Genomic DNA, 27,996 nt, shown 5'->3' with positions numbered 1-27,996 from the left:
GTTATACGCCGGTGCGTGTTATACGCCGATAAATACGGTAAATGAATAAATTTCTCCCCTCTTTTCCAGAGCCAACACAGTCATTCTCGTGGATGGGGAAGGCCACGTCTCCTTCACCGAACGCACCATGCTGAATGCAGATATCGATCAGTGGAAAACCAGCACTTACCAGTTTCAGCTGCAAATCTAACCGCTTTCCTACGGATAAATTGGAAAGATCAAGTAAAAAGAAGAAAATCCGTCGCTGGTCTTAACCAGGCAATCACCCAGTCAGCATTTAAAGGGAGCGGATTCTCTCTAACGTTGCCTAGATCACCGTAGCATTTGGAAGAAAAAGAAAAACCAAACAAAAACTAAAAAAAAAATTTGCACAAAATCCAGAAACAGAATCATTTGAATAGAAAAAGCAGACTCTGTCTAAAAACATTTTTTTTTTTTGCGCAAAGGGATCTGTGCTGGCCTCGGGGTAAAAAAAAAGAACAACATATCTCCTTGAGCATAAAACCCCAGAGTTTTAATTCACTTGCTAATGAAAATCACGGAGAACTTTGGAGAATCATGTATGGCACACTTCTATTTTTTTCCCGCCTTTCCTTTAACCACGGAGAGCTGGAAGGCAAAGTGATGAAATTACAGAGTGGAAAAAAAAATATCAAAATTTAATTTTAATGGGGCGGCATTAGCTATTTGTAAGCATTTATGATTGTATAGAATTTGGGTTGGGGGTTTTGTGTGTGTGTGTGTGTGTTTTTACAGTGGTGCCTGTAAGAATAGGAAGCATTCTGTGTGCTCACAATTATTGGACCTCAGGAAAATCCTTAAAATCAGATCATTCTTCCTCCTTTTCCTGGCCTTATAACAAAACTGGGTGTGAAGCTAGGTTTTGTTGTATGGCCTCAACTTCTTGATCAAGAATCTCGTTTATTCCAAAAAAAAAATTTTTAAATTTACTTTGAAGATGACGCAGTGTCCTTTCTAGATTCTAAATCAAGAAAAGAGGGTGAAAAACATATCAAACGGACATGGCTGGAGAACTCTGCTTTAGCTAAACACCTCGCTTGGCTGCTTTCTGGAGTGTGAATGAATATGTGTACGTTTTGGTGTTACCACATTTGCGGAAATGAAGTGGTGTCATTCTTGTGCCCTGTGGGAGGCTGATAGTCATGCTTGACTAAGATTAAATTCTTGTTTGCGTGATATTATGCTGCCAAGGAAACTTTAGGCTCTGTCCATCTAGGAGGGAATAAATTGGCTGTAATATTGTTAAATTTATCAATAGTTTTTAGCTTATACATATCCTAATTGCTTTAACATTCAATCTTTATAGACAACCAATACCTTGTAATTTTTCCCAATTTTTACAATAACCTTTTTCTCCTGCTTCCCATGTTTAGCTCTTAAATGACAATTATTGGACCTCAGGAAAATCCTTAAAATCAGATCATTCTTCCTCCTTTTCCTGGCCTTATAACAAAACTGGGTGTGAAGCTAGGTTTTGTTGTATGGCCTCAACTTCTTGATCAAGAATCTCGTTTATTCCAAAAAAAATTTTTTTAAATTTACTTTGAAGATGACGCAGTGTCCTTTCTAGATTCTAAATCAAGAAAAGAGGGTGAAAAACATATCAAACGGACATGGCTGGAGAACTCTGCTTTAGCTAAACACCTCGCTTGGCTGCTTTCTGGAGTGTGAATGAATATGTGTACGTTTTGGTGTTACCACATTTGCGGAAATGAAGTGGTGTCATTCTTGTGCCCTGTGGGAGGCTGATAGTCATGCTTGACTAAGATTAAATTCTTGTTTGCGTGATATTATGCTGCCAAGGAAACTTTAGGCTCTGTCCATCTAGGAGGGAATAAATTGGCTGTAATATTGTTAAATTTATCAATAGTTTTTAGCTTATACATATCCTAATTGCTTTAACATTCAATCTTTATAGACAACCAATACCTTGTAATTTTTCCCAATTTTTACAATAACCTTTTTCTCCTGCTTCCCATGTTTAGCTCTTAAATGACAGCTCGTGTGTTGGCACAGCATGAGCTGGTTTGATCAGTTGTTTTCAAATGCATAATTGATATATCCAAAACACTGCTGAAGAATTCTCCATGCGACATTCCTTTTAAATTGTTAAAGAACTGAGCCTTAGGCACACTTTCAAGATGAAAAAGGAGGAGGTCATAATAGCATTACAGATGCAGCCAAGGGAAAAGCTTTATCACCTGAGGGGAGGTTCCCCCCCTCTATTTGTGTGTGTGTGTGTGTGTATAGAGCTAGGCAAGATTGAAGCTGGAAAAGTGAAAAAACACAGTCATGGATGGTTGAGATTTGATCTTCCTTTCCTTACAAGCCTTGAAAATCAGGGTTGCCCAGTAGTGGTGAACATTTAGAATAGAATAGAACAGAATAATAACAGAATTGGAAGGGACCACGTAGGTCATCTAGTCCAACCCCCCCCCCCCGCCCAAGCAGGAGACCCTACACCATTTCTGACAGATGGCAGTCCAGTCTCTTCTTGAAAGCTTCCAGTGATGAAGCTCCCACAACATCTGCAGGCAACTTCTATTCCACTGGTTGATTGTTCTCACTGTCAGGAAAATTCTCCTTATTTTCAGGTTGAATCTTTCCTTGATCAGACGCCTGAGAATATTTTTGTACTGCGTGTAAAAATGGAAGCCGGCTTAGTGATGATGGGAGTACAGGTTAGTCCTCGGCTTACGACCATTCTCTTAGCAGCTGAAGTTACAACAGCCTAAAAAAAAAAACCAGCGACTTATGATCGGTTCCCATGCTTACGAACGTTAACGGTGCATCAACATTCAGCATTAGACAAGTATTTACGACAATTGTAGCATCCCGGAATTTTGCGAGTACCACCTTTCCAACAAGCAAAGTCATTTTTTTAAAGGGGGTGGTGGATTTGTTTAAGGACTGCAGCGATTCCCTTAATGACCATCACTTAACAGTCGGCTTGCTTAGCGACCAAAATGGTCGTAAGTCGGGGATTACCTTGGTGCTTTGGAGGAATTTGCTAAAGGGCAGCTTGACCTTTAAACTCGGTTCAGTTTCAACTGAAATTATGGGGTTGCTCAGGTCGCTGAAATATGACTTTTTATATATATCCACTCCTTTTTTGAAGCTTGTTTGATATTGTCACATATGCCTGTATGCCAATGTAGCCAATAAAATGATTGGTAATTTTTTTGGTTTTTTTTTTTTTTTGCTGCTGCCTTAATTTGTCTGAAGGATCAGAGCAAGTAATCAGAGCAACAGCAAGGGAAGATGGTCGTTCCTACTTCTTTGCCTCTTTCTCATGAAGCAAATAATAATAATAATAATAATAATAATAATAATAATAATAATAATAATAATAATAATAATAAGAAGAAGAAGAAGAAGAAGAAGAAGAAGATGAAGAAGAAGAAGAAGAAGTAGTTGGAAGGGACCTTGGAGGTCATCTAGTCCAACCCCCTGATCGTTTGGCATTTTAGTCTACCTATCAAGTCCTTCCCAAGGACCTGGACAGGATTATTATTATTATTATTATGTTTATGTTTATTATGTTTACTATTATGCTTATGTTTATTATGTTTTTATTATTATTATTGTTTATTATTGTTATTGTTATTAATGAGGACCTGCTTCCCATTGGCCAGCCTGTTGTTTTTTTCTCGGCGTTGACCGACAGCCCGAAAGCCCTCCCCTGCCCACTACGTCATCTAGTCCCCTCCCACCCCTTTGGGCCCCGTCCTCCCGCCGCTCCTATTGGCCGCTCTTCCCCGCCCCCGCTTCTATTGGCTGCGGCGGGAGGGGGGGTGTCGCCGGCGAAGAAGGGCGCGAGCCCGCCCTTCGGCCGCCGATTGGCCGGGGGTGGGCGGGGCGGGGCGGCGCGGAGAGGCCAGGCAGCCTCACTGAGACGTTTTAAAGATGGCGGCGTCCGCGCGCAGGCAGCTTCGCTGAGGCGAGGGAGGGGGAAGGAGGGTGAGGGAAAAGCCGCGGCTGAGGAGGCGGCCTCTTTTTCCCTCCCTCACGCCCGCTCGGAGCTCGGCGGAGGCGGCAGAGAGCCAGAGGAGCAGCTGCGACCGGGCGGGCAATGGCCCAGGTGGGTGCCGGACCCGGCGCGGCATGGCCGCCTCAGCCTTAGAGGAGGGGGCTTCCCGCCGGAGCCTCTTTGACTAGGCCCCGCGGCGCTTGTAGGCCGAGAATCAGTGACCCCCCCCCTCCCTCCCTCCCTTGATTGACGGCCGGGGGAGGGCTCCACGTGACCCGGCCCAGACAGACCCCCACAGAGACTCGAATTTGGGGGAGGGGGAGGGGAACTCGGGGTTATTTTAATGGCGTTTAAATTCTCCAGATGCTTTGTGTGTGTGTGTGTGAGAGAGAGAGAGAGGGGGGGGGCGGTATTAAAGCTCTTCTTTCCTTTTTAAGGCCACAACCCTATAAGCTCGGTTGGGTCTGCGAGGTTTTATCACCATCATGATGATGATGATGATGATGTTGGAAGGGACCTTGGAGGTCATCTAATCCAACCCCCTGCTCAGGCAGGAAACCCTATACCATGATGATGATGTTGGAAGGGACCTTGGAGGCCATCTAGTCCAACCCCCTGCTCAGGCAGGAAACCCTATACATGATGATGATGATGATGTTGGAAGGGACCTTGGAGGTCACCTAGTCCAACCTCCTGCTCAGGCAGGAAACCCTATACCATGATGATGATGATGATGATGTTGGAAGGGACCTTGGAGGTCACCTAGTCCAACCTCCTGCTCAGGCAGGAAAGCCTATACCATGATGATGATGGAAGGGACCGTGGAGGCCATCTAGTCCAACCCCCTGCTCAGACAGGAAACCCTATACCATGATGATGATGATGTTGGAAGGGACCTTGGAGGTCATCTAGTCCAACCCCCTGCTCAGGCAGGAAAGCCTATACCATGATGATGATGATGTTGGAAGGGACCTTGGAGGTCATCTAATCCAACCCCCTGCTCAGGCAGGAAACCCTATACCATGATGATGATGATGATGGAAGGGATCTTGGAGGCCATCTAGTCCAAACCCCTGCTCAGGCAGGAAACCCTATACCATGATGATGATGATGATGATGGAAGGGACCTTGGAGGTCATCTAGTCCAACCCCCTGCTCAGGCAGGAAACCCTATACCATTTCAGACAAATGGCTGTCCAATCTCTTCTTAAAAACTTCCAGTGTTGGCGCATTCACAGCTTCTGGAGGCAGGTTGTTCCACTGACTAATTATTCTCACTGCCAGGAAAGTTCTAGGTTGCTTCTCTCCTTGATTAGTTTCCATCTGTTGCTTCTTGTCCTGCCTTCCGGCGCTTTGGAGGTTCAAGGGGTTTGGGGGAGTCCCCCTCCAGGATCGTACTTCCTACTTGAAATGGAGCTCGGGAGGGGAGGGGGTGTGTAGCTGCCTACCTGGTTAGGTGTGGAAACCTCCTTTCAGGGCTGGAAATGTGATAACATGAGAGATAGCTAGTTGATTGTTTATTTTTATGCTATTTATTTTTGTTTTGGGCAGCATACAATCATAGAGTAGAAGCCAAAGAATAAAATAGAGCAGGAGTGTCAAACTCAATTTCATTGAGGGCGGCATCAGCATTGCGGTTGCCCTCAGGGGGCCGGGTGGGTATGGCCAGGGTGGGCGTGGCCTACTGGGTGGGCGTGGCCAGAGTGCATATGGCCTACTGGGTGGGCGTGGCCAGCTCTGCATCATTGGCATCAAGGGTGCCTATGGGGGCCTGGGCAGGAGTGGGACAGATCTGAGGGTCTCTGGCAGAAGGAGGGTCTCTGGGCCGGGGCCAAGGCAGTGGGGGCTGTTCCCTCACTGTTTCTAGGATGGCTTCGCGGGCCGCATCCGGCCCCCGGGCCTTGTGTTTGACATGTCTGAAATAGAGAATAGATGGAGGGGACCTTGGAGGTCTTCTAGTCCAGGCCCCGGCTCAAGCAGTAGAATCTTATTTGTACTGGTAGTCCTTGACTTACAATAGTTCATTTAGTGACCGTTCAAAGGTAAAAACGGCACTGGAAAAAGTGGCTCATGACCATTTTTTTCACACTTATGACCATTGCGGCATCCCCGAAGGCCATGTGATAAAAAAACAGACCCTTGGCAGCTGACTCATATTTATGGCAAGTGCACAGTCCCGGGGTCATGTGATCCCCTTTTGCAATCTTCTGACCAGCAAACTCGGAAACCAGATTCGCTTATCAACCATGAGGGAACCAGATTCACTTAACCATGTTACTAATTTAACAGCTGCAGTGATTCACTGAAATGTGGCAAGAAGTTTTTAAATGGGGTTTTATATTCTTTTTCAGGGATCAAATTTATTATTTTTAACTCTTTTTATCTCTTGTATTGTATTAACGTTTTTAAAATACTTTGTAAACCGCCCTGAGTCCTACGGGAAAAGGGCGGTATATAAATTCAATAAACTTAAACTTAACTTAAAAGTGGTAAAATGGGGCAAAGCTCATTTTAACAAATTTCTCACTTAGCAACATAAATTTTGGACTCAGTTGCGGTCATGAGTTGAGGACTACCTGTATTGCTCTCCACCTTTCCGTATATATGTATTAAATGTATTGGTGTTTGTGCCTTTCTCCTGGATTCCTTGTAATTAGGGTTAAATCATGATGTATGAGATAAATGGAGTCATTGCAACATTCTCATAAAAGATAGCTTTTTCTCATCACCTCAACTCTACCTCTGTCATATAAAAATCAGACCTCAAAGGGAGTGGCATCATTATCTCCTTTGGGGCTGTGAGCAGAAGATCAGAGAGGGGTGGGGAGAGAGGGAGAGGAAAGAGAGAGGGAGGAAAGAGAGAGAAGGAGAGGAGAGAGAGAGAGGGAGGGAGGGAGGGAGGGAGGGAGAAATGAATATATGTTGTCCTTACTGGACTTTTAGTAAAGAACGTTTAATGAAATATTTTGATTTTTTTTTAATTTAAGAGATGAGGTATGGGGATAATTATGCTGTATTTAAAGCTGATAAATAAGCTACTAAAATTGTTTTCACCTGTTGGGATGAAGGAGAAAGGTTTTTTTTCCCCTCTGGCATAAAAATTTGTTTTCTTTGTAGCAGTTCATTGATTTCATAAATGCAACATACTATAGTTTTTTTATACATAGCATAAAGGTAAAAAAGGATACATGCAGTGTTATCTTCATTTTTGATGTCAAAAGGGTGTTTTTTATTAAAGAGTTTTACAAAAAAAGATTTTTACAATACATATCCCCAAAACCCACCCACCCCAAACCACCCCCCTTCCCCCCCCCCACTTCCCAGAGCTAAATACAGGGTTATAGATATAATAATCATATTCTAACTAAAAGTTATCCATAATATAAAATTAATCAAATTCATAATGTGCTTTAACTCCCCTTTAACATAGATACATACAAAGTACTAACACTAAAATTAATAACAATATCCCTCTAAAATCTACTCATAAGCTAAATGGAAATTTTTAGTCCCATATTTATTCTGAATATAATCTATCCATCTCCTCCAAACTGAAATATATCTTTCTTGTGAATGATCCTTCAAATAAGCAGAAATCTTAGACATTTCTGCAAGATTCGATACTTTAAACACCCATTCTTCTATAGTGGGCAAACTATCCTTCTTCCAATATTGTCCCACCAGTAACCGTGCTGCTGTTATCAAATTCAACATCAAATTGGTTTCTTTAACATCACAATTTACAACAATGCCCAATAAAAACAATTGCGGAGAGAACTTTATCTTTCTCTTAAAAATCTTTTGAATGTTCCACCAAATTTTAACCCAAAAAGCTTTTATATTTCTGCAAGTCCACCACATATGAAAATAGGTGGCTTCTAAATTACCACGTCTCCAGCATTTAGACTGTAAGTTAGGATACATGTTAGACAACCTTTTGGGATCCAGATGCCATCTATAAAACATTTTATAAAAATTTTCTCTTAAATGTCAAAAGGGTTTTGTGGCTCCCAATGTTTTCTGTGAGAAACGGGTCCAAGTGGCTCTTTTGAGTGTTTAAGATTGCCGACTCCTGGTCTAGGCCATCTAACCATTGAACCACAGCAGTATTTATATGAAAAAAAAATCAGACACTGGATATTGGCATATGTCTTCCTACGTCTGGATGTTCAGCAACCCATTTCCCTTGGGAATCAGTGTTAAATCATCATTAAATCGATTTCCAGTATTTATCTGATTTTTCAAAACCGCAGCAAGCACAACTTTAAGAAAGGGAAATGTTTTAGGCACGATAAGAATGATTTTATGGGACATTAACATGGCAATGAAATACGATTTTGAGAAATAAGGATGGTGTAGTAAGTTTAAAGCATCAGCCCGGCAACCTAGTGTCGCCTAAGGCCCAAGGCCAAGCTGGGTAATCTTGGGCCAGTCACTTTCTCTTGGACCATGGAAGAAAGCAATGTCAAGTCATTTGCCAAGAAAAGGCAGTGTCTGAGAATTGGAACACAATTGAATGAAAGAAAGAAAAAAAGCTTCTGCAGTACGTTTCTGATAGCTGCAGGGCAATGGCTGGGTGAGTAATATGTAGGAAAAGCACCAGCTTTTTCTAGACCTGTAAAATTCTTTGTCTTTCAAAGCAAGCAGTCCTTTTTTTTATTTCTGTAGTTCATGACCCTTTTTTTGGGGAGCGTGCCGGATGACCTAGTTCAGTTCTGACTGGTTTTTTTTCTTTTATTAAAGCAAGACAGCTTGTTTAAGCAAGTGAGTCTTGTGGCAACAAAGTTTACAAATTTGCTCTGACAAATCTTAACTCGGTCCAGCTTGACCTTGTTTATCTGCTTTTCAACCCAACCAGCCGGGCATTATTACACATTTGATCAAGTGGGTGTTGCTTCATAACAGTGTAACACCGTGGACTATTTTTTTTTATGGCACACAATCTCTAATAAATCTACTTGGTCATCTATTTGCCTCTATATAGCTGTTCCACTCCTTTGAATTCTTATCGAAGTTGAAGATGGTATTTCCCTGAAAGACCACCATCCTTGCCTGCCACTTGTAACTGTCACTCCTTGTAAATATAATAAAATGACAGTTGTAGAAGCTGTACTTATACATGAAATGAAAACAACCAGGGCTTTTTTTGTCATAGAACACTCAGAACGGAGTTCCGGCACCTGTTTTGGATGGAACCTTGTAGGGTAGGCAAGGCGGACTGTATGACGTGTGAGTTCCGGCACCTTTTTCTTTTACAAAAAAAGCACTTAAAATAACTCTTCAGAACCATCCCCTGAACATCATCGTAATTTTACTAAGAATGGGTTGGCTTATAATCCATTGTTAACCTAGAACTAGGAACTTGGAAGAAAAATGAAACATTTCTGTCTTGTAGAATTGTGTTGCTGTTTAAGCATAAGTCAATAAAAGAAAAGACAGGTAGTGCTCGACTTAGGGCCACAGCTGAGCCCAGAATTTCTGTTGCTAAGCGAGAAAGAGTTGTGTGAATTTTCCCGGTGTTGTGATCTTTCTTGCCATAGTTGTAAATGAGTCACTTGCAGTTGTTAGCAACACGGCTGTTAAGGGAATCTGCCTTCCCCACTGACTTTGCTTGTCAGAGTATCACAAAAAAGGGATCAGATGACAGCGGGACACTGCCACCGTCATAAGTATGAGTCAGTGGTCAAGCATCTGAGCCTTGCCTACCATAGAAGAGCCTTGGTGGAGCAGTGGGCTAATGCCTCCTTAAGTAACACCAGCTGCCTGCAATTAGTGCAGGTTCGCATCCCACCAGGCTCAAGGTTGACTCAGCCTTCCATCCTTCCAAGGTAGGTAAAATGAGGACCCAGATTGTTGGGGGGCAATTAAGCTGACTTTGTAATAATGCCGCTTGGGGTGTGTGTGAAAGCCCTAATAAGCAGGTATATACATAGAATGAAGGCTACTGCTAAGCTTGTAAGCCGCCCTGGGTCTTCGGAGAAGGGCGGGATATAAATGGAATTAAAATAAATAAAAATCTGAATTTTGACCGCGGGGATGCTGCAAGGGTCGTAAGTGTGCGAAACGGTCATAAGTCCCTTCTTCCCGTATCCCCGTAACTTCGAACGTTCACTAAACAAGCCGTTGTAGGTAGAGGGACTTCCTGTGTGCTGTTCTCGAGATTGGGTAATTGGGATTGCACTTCGTCACCTGAGCGATTTGACAGTTGGCTGTTTTTCTTTGCAGGCCGAAGGAAGTCAAGGAGACCCACGACAGCCACGGAAGACGCTCTTTAACTCGGACATCAGCTATTTAAGCTGAATGCATTGTGATTTCCAGTAATTGAGACAGTGATTTTGAAAGCTGTCCACATTAATGAAAAGAGCAATGTAGTCAGCTTAACTGAGTCATCAGCGTTGCCTTTTGACAAAAAAGCATGACCAATCCTCTCTTGGTGGACTCCTGCATGTGAGGATCGTAGATTCCTGCGCCCTTTGGTTTAAAACTCGGTGGGTTTGTTTCCCCCCTCTCTCCTCCCCTCCCTCCTTTTTGGGTAAGTTTTAGCGATGGAGAATTGTGAAAACACCCCTCCCCTTCCAAAAGAGCCAGCCAGCACCGGAATGAACATGGAGAGCCCTTCTGGTCCCCCACCATTGCCGCCCAACGAACAGCCTCCACCACCTCCCCTGCAAACGTCCAGTGACGCAGAGGTAATGGACGTTAGCTCCGGTGGTGATGGACAGTCAGATAGCCCTGCTGGGGACGCCCACGCTGTCGACAGGAGCCAGCTCCTCACCAAGGGATCTTCGTGCTACCAAAGTCGTCTTATCATAGATCCTCATAGCGACCAAAGCCCAAGAACCGCTCGTCACGCGCCCTCGGTTAGGAGGTTCACTCCCGATCTTAAGTTGCTTAAAGATGTAAAGATTAGCGTTAATTTTACAGAGAGCTGCAAAAGCAAAGACAGGAGAGTGCTGTACACTGGCGCTGAGCCAGATTGTCAGGCAGAGGCAGCTTTAGGGATTCACGGTGTCAATGGGGACGTGCATGCTTGCCCTCTCGGTGGGATTAGTGGCGGCCCCCCGGCTCAGGTAGTCGGCGAAAGCGAGGACACCAAGGAGGAGGACAACGAGGTAGATCAGGAGAAGCGAGTGGAATATGCAGTGTTGGATGATTTAGAAGATTTTACAGACAATTTGATGGAAATAGATGAAGAAGGAGGGTTTACATCTAAGGCCATCGTCCAGCAAGACAAAGCGGACGAAGAAACCTTGAACTATTCTTACGAGGTAATTACGGTTTGTTTGTTTGTTTGTTTCCAGAGTTTGGGTTTGAGAAGGGAATTGCGAATATACGGCATTTCTGTAGCATTTATATTAACTGGGGATGGGGGGGGAGAGAGAGAAAGGTAAAGGAAATAAAATTTGGCCTTGAGGCTTAATTATAGAGAAGATATAAGAATTTTATAATTTTTAAGGCTGAGAATTTTAATTTTAATTGGGGTTTTTACTTTTTTTTCCAGGGATTGATGTAATTTTTTAAATTGTTTTTAACTTTTGTATTTCTTGTTTAAATACCCTGTAAACCGCCCTGAGTCCTTCGGGAAAGGGCGGTATATAAATCTAATAAAATTAAATAAATAAATATAAATAAATAAATAAATAAATAAATAAATAAATAAATAAATAAATAAATAAATAAATAAAAAGATACAGATAGTCCTTGACTTACAAACTCAGTTGAGCCCAAACTTTCTGTGGTTAAGCAAGACATTTGTTAAGCGACTTTTACCCTGTTTTACAACATCTCTTGTTCCAGTTGTTAAGTAAATCATTGCAATTGTTAAGATAGTAAGCCGGTTGTTAAGTGGATCTGGCTTCCCCATTGACTTTGCTTGTCAGGAGGTCGCAAAAGGGGATCACGTGACCCTGGGACGCTGGGCAACTGTCATAAATAGGAACCAGTTGCCAAGGGTCCAAATTTTGATCACGTCACGGCAAAGATGAAAAAAATAACTTGACAACTGATTCTCACATTTGCAGCCTTCACAGGCCTACGAATCAAAGGAAAGGTGAAGGAAGGTGATAAAGCCAAATTGCAGATTCACCTTGTAACTGCTTCGCTCAGTCACCCAAGTTGTCTGTCCCAATTGCGGTTGCTAAATGAGGACTAACTGTAGAGCTCGTCAATATGTTTGCTGCAGCTTCTTATAAGTCATCAAATCTTCCTGAATTATTACAGAGCTGCCGAGCTACTCACCACTGCTTGAAACCTTTCCCCCCACCACCCCCAGATATAATCCGAGTTGCAAAAGACTTGGGCAATTTGTAGATCTCTGCATCTATACCTGTCTTGTTCAGGGAGGAGAATAATTAAAGGGTGCGTTATGTACCTGACAGTCTGCATTTCAGGATGAATTTGACAATGACGTGGACGCTCTGCTGGAAGAGGGCCTTTGCGTTCCCAAAAAAAGGAGGATGGATGAGAAATACAGAGGGGAAAGTGACCATCAGTCGGACGGTGAAACGACCGTGCAGCCCATGATGACCAAAATCAAAACTGTTCTTAAAAGTAAGCTATTGCAACAGACCGCACACCTAGTTGCCCGCGTCCATCTCAGTTTCTCTTTTAAGAGGCCGGCTCTCTTCCCGTTCACATCTGCCTGGAACAACTGCATTTCCCTGAGGGGAGTTGGGGCGGTTAAAGACGTGTGAAAAATAAATATACATTTTGGTTCACACCCAGAAGAACACGAAGAGTTGTTCCAGGCGTGAGCAAAACCACCCGATTCGCGCAGCTTTTATTTTGCACGTTGAACAATTGACCCATGGAGGATTCTCCACACAGCCTCAACTGTTTTAGCTGGGGGTTTCCAATCTTGGCAACTTTACGGCTCCTGGACTTCAACTCCCAGAATTCCTCAGCCAGCTGTGGTCGTGGGGCGGGGGGGAACTCTGGGAGTTAAAGTCGTCAAGTCTGTTTGGGAGAAAAAAGGAAGAATTGATCCATTTCCGCTCGCATACCAAGAGGGGGTTTCTTCAACCAGCATTTGAAGAAGCTCAAGCTTCTTGCTAGCTTGGCCGTTAACCAGGGACTCTGGAGGCACTTCTGTTTCAAGAGAATAATTGAAGGGTTTGGACGCCAAGCAGCGCCTCAGCGTGTTTCCTTTTAAAAGGTCGTGGTCGCCCTCCGACAGAACCGCTGCCTGACGGATGGATCATGACATTCCACAACTCGGGCATCCCGGTGTACCTGCACAGAGAATCTCGGGTGGTCACCTGGTCCAGACCTTATTTCTTGGGAACAGGAAGCATCCGGGTAGGATTTGGAGTTTCGTTCTTTTTAGAATTTTAGCATTGCTGGTAGAAACCAGAGCGGTGTGCGCGAGGGAAGCGACCGGGTTGGTTTCGTAGCCCTGCTCTCACCTTTGCACTTGCAAACTGTGTTGCAGAAGCACGACCCTCCTCTGAGTAGCATTCCTTGCTTGCATTACAAAAAAATGAAAGACAACGAGGAGAGGGAGCAAAGCAACGACATCACCCCAAGCGGGGAGGTTTCGCCCGTCAAGCTGATGGAGAAATCCCTGGAACTGGATTGTCAGACGGAGGAGCCGGATTCGACGGCAGCCGATTCCGGAACGGCCGATGAGAAAGATCCGTCCGGGGGTGACGCAGCCCAAGGAGCTTTGGGACAAGTGAAGGCCAAAGTTGAGGTGTGCAAAGATGAATCAGTAGGTGAGCAGCTGTCATTGACCTGTCGTTTCCAGGTGGGCCAAATGTCAGTGCTGCAAACATTTGACATGTTTTTGCACTGACAATGTAAGAGACAGCCTTTTGTTTAAACTGCTTCGCTTTGAATCTTGAAGGGAGGGAATTTTCTAACGACTATTTTGAGAAGATTAGAAAAGCCTGCGTACAGAATGGGAGGAGAGACCTCATATGTAAAACTAATTGGATAATGTGATTTATGACGTGTCGATAAGGGTGGGGATTGTGTGTGTGTTACGATGGGTTTCGGGGGGAGGCGAGGAGATTTCAGATTCTGGCATCCCTCCACGAGTGCCGATGTTTCGTTTCATTGCAAAGACTTTTAGAGAAATAATATGCCTGCAACTTGTTTGAATTGTCTCGTTCATCGGAACCATGACATCCAACTCTAGTTATGCATCAGTCATCTTGCTGTTGCTTGTTAAAGTGTCACCCTAATGTGCATTATAAGTAGAACAAGAAGCAATAGATGGAAAAATAATCAAGGAGAGAAGCAACCCAGAACTGAGGAGGAATTTCCTGTCAAATGAGAACAATTGACCAGTGGAACAACTTGCCACCAGAAGTTGTGGGTGCTCCCATCACTGGATGATTTTAAGAAGAGACGGGGTAGCCACTTTTCCAGAATGGTGTAGGGTCTCCTGCTTGAACCAGGGGGTTGGACTAGAACAGAGGTCCCCAACCTTTTGGGCACCAGGGACCGGTTCTCTGGAGAGAGATTTTTTCCACAGACTAGAGGATGCGTGGTTTTGCGTGCTGCCTGCATCCCGCGGATGGGGGTTTCCTTGTTTGTGCGGACCGGTTGCTGGCGTGCCGCAGCCCAGTACCGGTCCACAGCCCAGGGATTGGGGAACCCTGGACTAGATGACCTTTGTGGTTCCTTCCAACTCTGTTACTCTATTCATTTCTCTTTTTTTTTTTTTGTTCAATTGCAGCTAGGATGAAAGGGATATAAGTGCGAATCTTCCTCCGATATTTCCATCCGCAGTTAGTCCTTGACTTACGACTACATGATGATAGGGCTCGCAACTTGGGCGTCCTCCTGGATTCACGGCTCAATTTTGAAGATCATATAGGAGCCGTGACCAGGGGGGCTTTTGCCCAGGTTCGCCTGGTGCGCCAGTTGCGACCCTACCTGGACCGAGATGCCCTACGCACAGTCACTCATGCGCTCGTGACCTCCCGTTTAGACTACTGCAACGCTCTCTACATGGGGCTGCCCTTGAGGACCACCCGGAGGCTTCAGCTGGTGCAGAATGCAGCCACACGAGTCGTGATGGGGGTCTCCCGATACTCCCATGTAACACCTCTACTCCGCGAGCTGCATTGGCTTCCGGTTGCCCTCCGGGTGAGATTCAAGGTGCTGGTGATGACCTATAAAGCCCTAAATGGCTTGGGTCCGGGATATCTGAGGGAACACCTGCTGCCAGCATCAAGCTCCCTTCATCCAGTGCGCTCCTACAGGGAGGGTCTTCTCAGGGTGCCGCTGGTTAAAGATTGCCGGCGGATAACACCCAGGGGGAGGGCCTTCTCAGTGGGTGCGCTTGCCCTTTGGAACCAGCTGCCCGCGGAGCTTAGGACTGCTCCCGACCTCCGTTCATTCCGCCGGGACCTGAAGACCTGGCTCTTCGAGCTCTCTGGCCCAGGCTGAGAATTTTTAATTTTAACTGGGGTTTTTATTCTCTCTCAGGGTTTCATTTAATCTTTTTAAATTGTTTTAACTTTTGTATTGATTTTCTTTTAAATATCCTGTAAACCACCCTGAGTCCTTCGGGAAAGGGCGGTATATAAATCTAAATAAATAAATAAATAAGCCCTGGGGTCCGTCAGCCGGGTCCCTCGCCTGACCGACCCGGTGGCTGTCTCACCTGGGGAGGAGCCCGGCGCGATGACGGTTGCTTTGTTTTCTCAGATATTGAGGATTTCCGACACTACCTGGAAAAGTGTTTTGATTTCGAGCAAGTCACGGTGAAGAAGTTCCGAACGTGGGCGGAGAGACGGCAGTTCAACCGGGAGATGAAGAGGAAGCAGGCGGAGTCCGAAAGGCCCATTTTGCCAGCCAATCAGAAACTGATTACCTTGTCGGTCCAAGATGCCCCCACGAAGAAAGGTAGGCGGGTTGTGAGCATGTAATTAAATTTTAAAGCCCTGAGAGTTCTGTGTGGAACTGTTTTTATTGGTTTGTTTGTCCGTCCCCGCCCCATTCAGAGTTTTGTCTTCCATTCAAAGGTACGATGGATCTCCAAGTCTAGCAGACGCTTACACCTCTTTGCACCGTCCCACAATCACGTGGCCACATTGCGCAATGTTGTTTTGCCCCCCCCCCCAAAAAAAAAAATAGCGTTTACATCTTGGGTCCCATAACAAAACAGTTGGTTTGCTTAACAGCCATGGTGACTATCATGCTCGCTTAATGACCACAGCAAAAGAAAAAGAGAAGAAAAGTTGTAAAGTGGGGTCGGTCTCATGATGACCCACTCTGCGACCGTCATGACTTATGGGGAGACTCCCTTGTGCTCTTAAATGGAGGACTACCTACACCAGGGGTCTTCAAACGTGGCCCTTTTATGAGGAATTCTGGGAGTTGAAGTCCACAAGTCATAAAAGGGCCACGTTTGAAGACCCCTGACCTACATTTGAGTTTCCTTAATCCTGGAAAATGCTCATTTTATTTTTGACTCATTGTTAGGATAATACCACTAACACATACTGGGCTTGGTATCAAGGAATTGTGTTTATCCTGCGGGACTTAATGAAAGCAGTTCTCTTAACTCGAGCTGCTACCAGAGATTCAAAGCCACATCTGTGCAATATCCTTATTTTCCAGAGTTTGTTATTAATCCCAATGGGAAGTCTGAAGTTTGTATCCTTCATGAATATATGCAACGCGTCCTGAAAGTCCGACCTGTTTACAATTTCTTTGAATGTGGTAAGTCTTTTAACGTTTATCTAAGTCACGATCTATTCATCGAAGCGACAAATTACCTAGAGAGCTGTAGTAGAACTAAAGATCTACGCTTGACCATGTGAGTTTCAGTTTCAGAATTTATCCTTCTAAAGAAGGACAGTTGTTCAGAACAGGGTTGGTTTTATTTAGGATTGACGATTGGATCTCCTTGCTAATGGCCATAGCTGGATTCAAATAACCTCCCTGACATCTAGAAAGAGTGCAGAGAAGAGCAACAAAGATGATTAGGGAACTGGAGGCTAAACCACAGGAAGAACGGTTGCTGGAATTAGGTATGTCTAGTCTAATGAAGAGAAGGACGAGCGGGGACATAATAGCAGTGTTGCAATATCTCAGGGGCTGCCCCAAAGAAGAGGCAGTCAAGCTATTCTCCAAAGCGCCTGAAAGCAGGACAAGAAGCAACGGATGGAAACTAGTCAAGGAGAGAAGCAACCTAGAACTAAGGAGAAATTTTCTGACAGTTAGAACAATTAACCAGTGGAACAACCTGCCTCCAGAAGCTGTGAATGCTCCAACACTGGAAGTTTTTAAGAAGAGACTGGATAGCCATTTGTCTGAAATAATATAGGGTTTCCTGCCTGAGCAGGGGGTTGAACTAGATGACCTCCAAGGTTCCTTCCAATTATTATTATTATTATTATTATTATTATTATTATTATTATTATTATTATTATTATTATTATTACTAAACTTTTATTTATAAAACATGAAACTCAGTCAACTGAACACTCAAATTGACTGGCACTAACGGTTGACACGGGTTGCTGCCAGCATCCTAGGTATCAACCAGGTCTCTCCTTAAAATGTAAGATGTTCCGAGTAGCGCAGTTTTTGGTAGCTTTGCTGGAGTTATTGCAGGAAGCTGCAGTTTCTTGATCTATTTTTGGACATAGTTGCCAGTGCCCTGATGACGATGGGTATCACTGTTACACGTTTCATCCATAATCGTGCAGTTTTGATTATTATTATTATCAGGTCAAGAATGCTAAACATGGCCCTCTCGGTCTTCTTGATGGGATGAGATGGGACTTAACAATTTTGATTTTTCTCTCCTCTCCCTTTAAAGAGAACCCAAGTGAGCCTTTTGGAGCATCCGTTATTATTGATGGAGTGACTTACGGAGCAGGGACTGCCAGTAGCAAAAAACTTGCCAAGAATAAAGCTGGTAAGTAAAAGCCATCTAGAACTATGGATGATTAAAGGTAAAGGTAAAGGTTCCCCCGCACATGCGTGCTAGTCGTTTCCGACTAGGGGCCGGTGCTTATCTCCGTTTCAAAGCCGAAGAGCCAGCGCTTGTCCCAGGACGTCTCCGTGGTCATGTGGCCGGCATGACTAGACGCCGAAGGCGCACGGAACGCTGTTCCCTTCCCACCAGAGTGGTCCCTATTTTTCTACTTGCATTTTTTTTACGTGCTTTCGAACTGCTAGGTTGGCAGAAGCCGGGACGAGTAACAGGCGCTCACTCTGTTACGCGGCACTCAGGATTCGACCTGCTGAACTGCTGACCTTTTGATCGACAAGCTCAGCATCCTAACCCACTGAGCCACCCTGTCCCTCCATGGATGATTAGTGGAGCCCCCCAATATTTTTTTTAGCATTCTCAGATAATTGGTGCATGAGTTCTGATTCTGCGTGCGATTTTCTGTGATTCGGCTTTAAAAGCTTCCATGTCCGCTCATTAACACACGACAAAGGAACAAACTTTTGGGGGAAAAGAGGAGAGAGCATGAAGACAGCAGGAAACGACCCAAATGAAAATTGCACACCTGTTTTTCAGAGGTCTCTGCTCATTCCAGTTGTTATTGTTTTTCCAGCCCGAGCTACTCTGGAAATCCTCATCCCCGATTTTGTCAAGCAGACATCTGAGGAGAAGCCCAAAGATAGTGAGGAATTAGAGGTACGTTCACAGCTGAGTCTTTGCATGTTAAATTCCTTGAAACCTTCAGCTTTTTTGCATAGAATAAGAACTGCCAACTTAAGTGATTTATTTGTCCTCTGACTCCTGTCCATGGAAGGACTTAAACCAGAGGAGGCAGCCTCTAGAAAGAAAAATAATAAAAGTCTCCCTCCCAAATATTGGTCTTTTATTTCATGGGCCTGAAATGAATTTGACACGGTTCTGTGATAGCTGAACTATTTGGATGATAATGTCTTAGGTTAATAAGCCCAAGACAAACTTTATTGTAAGTCACGAACCCTGGCTTGCTAAGCTAAGTTATAAATGACCTTTGCTATCTCTTCAAGAAGACCGTGTCCTCCTCGCTTTTCAGCATGTTATCAAAATATTTGGAAGTGGAGAACATACCGATTAAAAGAAATTTTGGACCCTGTTCAGACAGTGGCTTACACCAACTCCAGTGTCAAATATAACCCTTCTGAGCTTGTATTCTTTGTCGGTTATTATATTCATGGTTCCTAATCCCAGCTCCTAGCAGAATCAATGTGAACGCAGACAACAATGCTCTGCTGTTTATTTTGTTCTCTTAAATCTGTCCTGGTTAGTTTATCTCTTAATTGTCAAGTTTCCAAGGTATGGGCTTTTCAAGTGACTCTGAGGCATTGTTTAGCGTAAATGTCCTTTAATCAGCCTAATACACCGGCAAATGCTTGCTCGGAGGAAGCTGGAATCTGAAATCTCCGCCCCTTGCACAATATATTAAAACACAATTCTCCACCTTTCTAATTTTGTCATCAATCATGTTTTCCAATTAATTTAAAGAATCAGTTTCCCTTCCGATAGAACCCACCAAGGTGTTATCATCTTTAGTTACGAGATGGCCTTGAAAGTACAATCCACCTGTTCCCCCCACCTGCCAACCTTAAACTCAATCTCTTAAAGCAATACACCATTTTAACAGATGAAATGGCTACTTCTTCATCTCTTGTCAAGCAAGAACATTCGATGTTAGCAGCGTTGACATTAATACTGTGCAGAATGACTAGAGCCCTCCCCGCCAAGCTTAAAATGTCTTTTCCTACCATTAAGTGGTCCTTTACCGATTCTGTTGCAGTATTTCAACCATATCAGTATTGAGGACTCGCGGGTATACGAACTGACCAGCAAAGCTGGGCTCCTGTCTCCATATCAGATCCTTCATGAGTGCCTTAAAAGGTGAGTTTTGCACGGCTTGCGTGATTTATGCTTTGGGGAAGGTTTTAACTTTTATTTTTTAAAATACCATAGCCTCATCTGTTCTTCCCCCCCCCCTCTCTTTAATCTGGGAGAATGTAGAAATGGTTCCTAAAATACGATAACTGTTTTAAGAATTACCGTAGTCTACCTGGGACCGAGCTCTCTCTGTGTGGTTATTGCAGTCTTAACTCTGCTCTGTGAACATTAGGATTGTCTGCCAATGTGCACGTTGAAAAGACAGGCTGCAGCTGGGATAGGGAGATTGGAAAACATCTATTTCCTAGACCAGGGGTAGGCAACCTTGGCTCTTTGATGACTCGTGGACTTCAACTCCCAGAATTCCTCAGTCAGCATGGGGGAACTATGGCCCCCTCATGACTCGTGGACTTCAACTCCCAGAATTCCTGAGCCAGCATGGGGGAACTATGGCCCTTCATGACTGGTAGACTTTAACTCCCAGAATTCCTGAGCCAGCGTGGCTCAGCTTGGAAACTTCTGTCTTTTCCCTCAGCACGGCTGGCTCAGGAATTCTGGGAGTTGAAGTCCACAAGTCATAAAGCACCCTAGGCCTAGGCCAAGAGTAGGCAACCTTGGCTCTTTTATGACTCGGGGACTTCAACTCCCAGAATTCCCGAGCCAGCATGGCTCAGCTTGGAAACCTCTCCCTTTCCCCTCAGCGTGGCTGGCTCAGGAATTCTGGGAGTTGAAGTCCAGGAATCATGAAAGAGCCAAGGTTGCCCTACCCCTGATGGTCATCGGCTTCCAGCTCTTCATTTAGTGACCATTCAAAGATACAAGGGCACTGAAAAAAAATGATTTATGACCCTTTTTCACACTTATGACTGTTACAACATCCCCACGGTTGCATTATCAAAATTCAGACGCTTGGCAACTGACTCATATTTATGATGGTCGCACTAGCCCAGGATCATTGTCACCTTTTGGGAAGCTCTGGCAAGCAGAGTCAGTGGGGAAGCCAGCCAATTAACAACCGTGCTAACTAACTTAAGAATTGTGATTCACTGAACAGCTGTGGCAAGAAAGGTCCTAAAAAATGGGACGAAGTTCACTTTAACAACTGTCTCGCTTAGCAACAGAAAGTTTGGACTCGATTGTGATTGTGAAACTGGGACTTCCTGTACATTTTGCTCGAACTGTACTGTGGGGTCCTTGGTGCTCAACTGATGACGTTGCCTAGTTTGGTAACGAAACGTCTGCAAAAAAAAAAAGCCACCAAGCTGAGGGAGCACCGAGGACCCCCACGGTTCAATCCTGAGCTCCAGATATTAACTTTTGTTGGTATCATGTCCTATTAGATGGCCAGTTGAGATTCACTGTGGGATGGTGCAATTTGTTAAAACTCAAATTCATTAGAATATATATCTGTTCTACGTAGTGGTTAGGCAGACTCCAGAGCTGGGACAATTCATTTAGCGCGTGCATTAAAAACCAGTATTCCCTTTGTCCTTCCAAAATTATGAATAGTGCTTGAGCTGAACGCTATTTTACGTTGGCATCCCAGTTTTGATGCAAGCATTTGTTTTAAAAAATTGACATTTTGAATTGGTAAACCCAGACTCTTTAAAAACACTCGGTATTTCTAACAGTATTTGAATTTGTCCTTCAGAAACCATGGCATGGGTGATACATCTATAAAATTTGAAGTGATTCCAGGCAAGAATCAGAAGAGCGAATACGTTATGACCTGTGGGAAGCACACTGTGCGGGGCTGGTGTACGTATAACAGTTACTAAGAAAATCTCTGGAAAAATTGTTTGTTAGATTTATATATCACTCTGAGAACATAAACGTCCTTGGTGGTGTTGGTTTTCTTAACCAGTCAGAATTTCCTACATGTTGATCTCTTAACCACATGACATTATCATTTTAGTTACAGTTTTCAAACAAGAACGGAAGTATTTATACCTGAGTACGTCTGTATCAAAGCTAGAACTTAAATTTTTTAAAAAATATTTTGAAGACAGGTTTGCAGTGACAAGAAGAACATCATTCCGGCTGCCTAAGATTAATGCTTTCCTACCCTTACACCAACGGACGCGGTGGCTCAGTGGGTTAGGATGCTGAGCTTGTCGATCAGATGGTCGGCAGTTTGGCGGGTTGAGTCCTGAGTGCCGCGTAACAGAGTGAGCGCCTGTTACTCGTCCCAGCTTCTGCCAACCTAGCAGTTCGAAAGCACGTAAAAATGCAAGTAGAAAAATAGGGACCACTCCGGTGGGAAGGTAACAGCGTTCCGTGCACCTTTGGCGTCTAGTCATGCCGGCCACATGACCACGGAGACGTCCTCGGACAAGCGCTGGCTCTTCGGCTTTGAAACGGAGATGAGCACCGGCCCCTAGAGTCGGAAATGACTAGCATGCATGTGCGGGGGAACCTTTACCTTTACCCTTACACCCTCACAAATGTTAAGACCCGAAGTTGATAATTTAATTGGTGGCTGTTCCCTTTAAAAATTGCAAACCTTACATATATATAATGTACCAAATATTCTGCATCCTTAGAACTGAAATCCTCTTCTTTAAAAGTATGATCTCCTCAAGGCAGTTATTTTTTTTTTCCTTCAACATCTGTGTCCCATTTCCTGAAAAGGTTTTACTCCCTGAGTGCAATTTTACAACTTGCTTTGTGGTGCTTTTGCAGGTAAAAACAAAAGAGTTGGCAAGCAATTGGCTTCCCAGAAAATCCTTCAGCTGCTTCACCCGCATGTGAAAAACTGGGGTTCTTTATTGCGCATGTATGGCAGAGAGAGCAGTAAGATGGTTAAGCAGGTAAAGCATTCCCTGTCCGGCCTGGCCTCCAGACTAAATGAGGAGATTTCTATTTAAATATGGAAAAAATATATTATCTTCTGTCTGTGATTTTTAAGTCGCTTAGACTGAATTCGGAGGCCTCTTTAAAAGTAGGATTCAAAAGGGCCATATTAAAACCGAAGATCTGATGGGAACATTTCCTTTAATTTTGATGCCTCGGTGTAGGAAACCTCTGACAAAAGTGTGGTAGAGCTTCAGCAGTATGCCAAAAAGAACAAGCCAAACCTACACATTCTGAACAAGTTACAAGAGGAGATGAAGAAATTAGCACAAGAAAGGGTGAGTAGTGCCTTTGTAAAGCTCCCTTGCAACTCTGACCTTACAAAACAGGTTTATGGTCCTGCTTACTTCAGGGTTCTCCGGATTTCGTAAAACGTGAAAGCATTTAGAATAGGGGGCTCCTCAACCTTGGCAACTTTTTAAGACTTGTGGACTTCAACGCCCAGAATTCCTCATGCTGGCTGAGGGATTCTGGGAGTTGAAGTCCACACGTCTTAACAGTTGCCAAGCTTGAGGAGCCCTGATTTAGAAAGTCCTTAAGTAAAGCTTTTCTGATTAGATTTCTTTTCTTTTTTGCTAGACACTGTTATTTTCCACAAGGTATTTCTAAGATTGCTAAGAATCTCACGACGTTTTCACAAAGTATGATAACCAGCTTGGTCTTTGTCCTTATATGAAACTATAACCCTAGGAAGGGGCTACGGAACACATGCTGTTCCTCCCTTTAGGATGCACTTATTTTAACACCGCTTTTCTCCTCCCCTTACAAACCCAAGCCGAGGTCTCCAACTGGGATGTTAACAAAACACAAAAAAATCTGACAATATTGAGAGCAGACAAGACTTCCTTTCATGAGCACCTAGTCCATCCATGTCCCTTTAGGCCAGGGGTCTTCAAAGTTGGCCCTTTTATGACTTGTGGACTTCAGTTCCCGGAATTCCTCAGCCAGCATGGGGGAACTATGCCCCTCCCCCCTTCATGACTTGTGGACTTCAACTCCCAGAATTCCTCAGGAAGCGTGCCCGGCTGAGGAATTCTGGGAGTTGAAGTCCACAAGTCATCAAAGGGCCAAGTTTGAACACCCCTGCTTTAGGCCGCCTTTATTTTCAAGGAAAACATGTTAAACGATTTCTATTTTAAATTTCCCTAGCAAATAGTGCGCTGGTGCCTGAGGTCAGAACGCTAGGCTGATGATGGACAGCCTGACGTTTGAGACCCGTGGCTGCCGCAGGATGGGTTGAGCTCCCGTCACACACTCTGGCTCCCGCCAACTCAGCAGTTTGAAAACAGGGCCCACAGATTAATGGGTACTGATTCATTGGGTAACTTCACGATACGTGAAAAAAGCTCCCAACTGGGCATCCCCACCCCCCGGGCAACGGTGCTGTCACCATCAAATCCTTTTACCACGGAAGCACTTTGGCGTTCCAACAAGCAGGTACAAACGAGCAAAATCGGGATATTAGTGTTCTGTTCAGGGAACGTTTGAACGTTGGTATCCAGCAAGGATGAAGGATGTGTATAATTACGGCTGGCTTTTTTTATATATATTTCTAGGAGGAAACACGAAAGAAACCCAAGATGACAATTGTAGAGTCTGCTCAGCCTGGCAGCGAGCCTCTCTGTACTGTTGATGTCTAATGAGAAAGACTAGGAATTGGAGCAATAAATCAAGTGGAGAAAGTTAGGGATGGTTTTCATTTTCATTTTTTGTTTCGTCAACAGTTTGAGGAAGAAATTGGTTTTGCTTCGGGGAAACAACTTAACTGTCAAAAGCTGCTTCAAACGTGCATTGTGTGTGTTTGCATCAGGGTGATAATGCTAAGTTTTGTGTGTACTTCCCAAGATGTTGTTATGCAAAAGGGCAAAAATCTACCCAGCCATAGATTTTAAGAGAACCAAAAGCAGGTTTGGCTCACCTAGGCACTGCTGGGCAAACTCTGTCCTCATCCCAAGATGTTGTTATGCAAAAGGGCAAAAATCTACCCAGCCATACATTTTAAGAGAACCAGAAGCAGGTTTGGCTCACCTAGGCACTGCTGGGCAAACTCAGTCCTCATCCTTTCCAAAAGAAATGTGTGTTGCCTTTGATGAAAAGGCTTCAGGATTAAATTCATAATGTTCATTTAAACATTATGTATTTCTGCACAAAAGAATTAAAGCACTGATCCGCACAGTGTGGACAGCTACACTGAAGGAAAGACACAAAAGGGTGTGTCATTCTGTGCCCTGCCGAGGGAGATTAGGCCAGTAGGATTGCTCCTCGGTGAATTTTTGCAGTCTTAAGAATTTTCAGCACGGATACACTGATGATCAGAGAAAAACTGATTGCATATATGCTCTAAATTTTCCTTTTTTTTTTTTTAAATGGTGGCGTTTCATTTAAAACACAAACGAACATAGGAAAACTGTGATTGTAGGGTATATTTCAGTTTCTCCTAGATGTAAACAACAAACACTTGGCATAAAGATAAGCCAGGCATTGCTGCTCTTTGCGCCAGTAGGGCTCATAACCATATTTTCTCACGGCTTACCAGAGTAACCGTGAATGCAACAGCAGCGCTAGGTAAGGCTGTATATTTTATCAAGAGTCAGTTAAAATTGCAACACTTAGCATTTATTCCCCATCAGAAAAATCACTGGACTCCTTTCAAGTTGAGGTGTGTTTTTTTTGTTGTTGTTGTTGTTCTTTTCCTTTTTAACGTGACTGTCTTTATTTTTATTGCCTGTTTAGCCCTTGCAAATCTGGTTTTTGGGAACTATCTGAATGTAAAGTGAAATACATCAGAGAGGACTCTTAAAAAAAAAAAAAACAACCCGCTGAAGTAAATTCTGTTGCTGAAGTCAAGAATATGAAGATGTAAAGGTTTTCTGCTTAAGACAAACCTGCTGGTCCATGGTTATAGAAGGTTTGAGTAGCACAAACGACTGCGGAAGAAATCCATACCATTTTGTGATTCCCCCCCCTGGGGCCAGATCGTGGTTGTCCCAAAGGTGCTTTTTTCAAAAGGCAACTGGATTTTGTTTTTTTTTTCCTTGAAGAAGTCGTTTCGCTTCTCATCCGAGAAGCTTCTTCAGTTCTGACTGAATGGTGGAGGATGGATGGATTTATATACCTTGCAGTCATCTGGTCGTTGGCACTCCCTCTGAGAGTCCTTCCATCCTCCACCATTCAATCAGAACTGAAGAAGCTTCTCGGATAAGAAGCGAAACGTCTTCCAAGGAAACAACGAAGAAAAGTCCAGTTGCCTTTTGAAAAAGCACCTTTGGAACATTTTTCCCCCCCCAGCAAGACTTCAAACCCTTCCAAAAAACTAAAAGGAAGGATTGGTGATCTAATATATCCCCCCACCCCCAATTTTGCATAAGCAGTGGACGTCTGGTTTCACGGCTCGACGTTCCTTAAAGCAAGCAATTGCCAGCAACCTTTTAATGCTCATTAACAACACAGCTGCCTGCAAGGGGGGTTGCTAATCCGAAATGCAGAAAGATGTTGTTGTTTTTCTTCGCCCTTGTCTGTATTTGCTCGCTCAGCTTCTATTCACTCGCAATGAGAGTTTAGCCTGTGCATGGCTGGTTGCACGCAGTAATGTTTGAAAGCTCTGAATAAAATGTTGTGTAATAACGTTTACCTCTGCAGGAGGCAGATCGCTTCAGCTGGAAGCTTTGCCGACAGAAATCTCGGTAGGAATTAAAAAAAAGAAAATCCAGTTGTGTAACTGTTAGAACACTTGCTTTCACCCTTGATATTTGCAAATATTTCTGGGGCCCTTGGATGCCATTTTGGCCCTGTGGAATTTTATCCCATATATGTTCCTTCGGGTCATAAATTTGCCACAGAATTACGTGTGACATTTTAAGGGTCTGATTTCTGTTCTTCAAAGAGCCAGCTTCTAATTTTTACCCTAGTATTATAAGCACCGCCCATTTAAAAAGGAAAAATCGGATATTTCTTTTCTACGGAAGTAGGGAAATTGCTTTCTTTTCCCCAAACTTAGAATGTTTCTTGCAGGTCCTCTGCAGATTTATCGCAGTTGCCTCTTTTTCCAGAAGTGTTTTTGTTACGTCGAGTGTAATTGGTTTTAGCCTTAACTTGTCAGAATTGGTAAAGAGGTTTGCCCCTGCCCTTCAAAACATCTAGATGTATCATTGTAAACCAAAGGCTATTATAAGAACATTATGCATTATTTTAACAAGTGCTGCAGCGTCTTCGGCAAGACGTTTCTACCACGCGCAATAACAGCCTGGACAAACCCCCCCCCCCTTTGTCATTGTTTTCGTCCCTGTGAAGTATTTCTCATCCTTGCCGACGTTTACTATAGTTTGTGGAGTAAAGTCTATAATTTGCCCCAGAGCACAAGCTACTGTGATCCGCCGTCTCATCCATTCATTCTGGTTTCTGCATGAATATCTGTAGAGTCTGATTTAAAGTTCCATTCAGAACTTTCTCACACTCTTGATTAACTTGTGTTTTTTTCTAGTCAATTACTTGGGATTTCCGTTTTTTGGCAACATCTAAAATTATAGTTGTTTTCTTTCTTCCCCCCCTTTTAACCCTCATTAAATCAGTGTATTTTTCTGGATGGGCTCAATTGCACTAACCTTCAAGAAATACAAGACTTCCTTGCTTTTTATTCTTTCCTTGAGAAATCTGAGAAAAACCATTTAGATGGTTGTAACTGGTCAAATAATAACGGATGCAAACAAGACGCTATCCATCGACAGCGCCGATAAAATTTACTTGGTCCAGTCAATTGGATTCTTAACTGCTGGGAACAAATCACTGTGTGTTCTGACATTGCTCATACCTGCAGAAGTACTTCTCTAGCTCTATTTTCTAATTAATTAATCTGTATTCTTGGCAATGGTGAAAACTGTAATAATTTCTAATGGGGGTGGTTCCACGTTTTAAGCTGGCCTGTCAGTCCCATGGAACAATTTGCAGTGATTAATCGCAGTATTGTATTTTAAAAATGAATGTGACCAACTCCATGTTAACTGGGTGCTGTTATTGAATTGTGACTAATGCAAGTGGCCAGCTGGGTTCCCTTATAAAGTCTTAATTCTTTGAGCCTGTGTTACGACTTTTGAGTTACTTGTTTTGTTTTCCCCGAATATTAGTTCTCAGCAATAAAGTTTGATATTATGTAAGATTTATTATTATTATTATTATCTGGTACTGCCAATCATAATTGTGCAGCTCAATTTCCTTCCTTCTAGGAGGGGTGTGTGATTGGCAGAACACATTTTCTTCCATCGATGCGTTTTCTAGGTCGGGGCTTTTCAACCAGTGGTACGGGTACCACCTGTGGTACATTGACACCTGCCAG

The 27,996-nt window shown here is 43.6% G+C and overlaps 2 protein-coding genes across 7 annotated transcripts in view; both read left to right on the top strand.

Annotated features, from left to right (window-relative positions):
• Positions 1-3,655, top strand: part of TANGO2 (transport and golgi organization 2 homolog) — a 47,551-nt gene extending 43,896 nt beyond the window's left edge. For all 4 annotated transcript variants that reach the window (XM_081339071.1, XM_081339073.1, XM_081339074.1 and 1 more), the window contains one exon: positions 70-3,655. In XM_081339071.1, coding sequence (XP_081195197.1) covers positions 70-190 — 121 coding nt within the window. In that variant the 3' untranslated portion in view covers positions 191-3,655. The remainder of the gene's footprint in view (positions 1-69) is intronic.
• On the top strand, positions 559-27,819 carry DGCR8 (DGCR8 microprocessor complex subunit). Of its 3 annotated transcripts, none has more exons than XM_081339062.1 (14): positions 559-689; positions 10,217-11,259; positions 12,382-12,541; positions 13,146-13,288; positions 13,422-13,704; positions 15,650-15,847; positions 16,565-16,666; positions 17,772-17,870; positions 18,520-18,602; positions 19,717-19,817; positions 21,466-21,572; positions 22,497-22,624; positions 22,832-22,945; positions 24,224-27,819. In XM_081339062.1, the coding sequence occupies exons 2-14, from the start codon at positions 10,537-10,539 to the stop codon at positions 24,305-24,307; spliced, it is 2,325 nt and encodes a 774-aa protein (XP_081195188.1). In that variant the 5' UTR covers positions 559-689; positions 10,217-10,536; the 3' UTR covers positions 24,308-27,819. The 3 variants fall into 3 exon arrangements, with proteins under 3 accessions (XP_081195188.1, XP_081195186.1, XP_081195187.1); XM_081339060.1 differs by having other exon boundaries at positions 12,370-12,541; XM_081339061.1 differs by lacking the exon at positions 559-689 and adding an exon at positions 3,903-4,102 and having other exon boundaries at positions 12,370-12,541.
• The last annotated feature ends 177 nt before the right edge of the window (positions 27,820-27,996 follow it).

Source organism: Vipera berus, assembly GCF_964194415.1.
Source record: "Vipera berus genome assembly, chromosome: 14".
Lineage (NCBI taxonomy): Eukaryota > Metazoa > Chordata > Lepidosauria > Squamata > Viperidae > Vipera > Vipera berus.
Note: the sequence above shows the minus strand (reverse complement) of the source record. Positions and strands in the feature narration are given on the sequence as shown.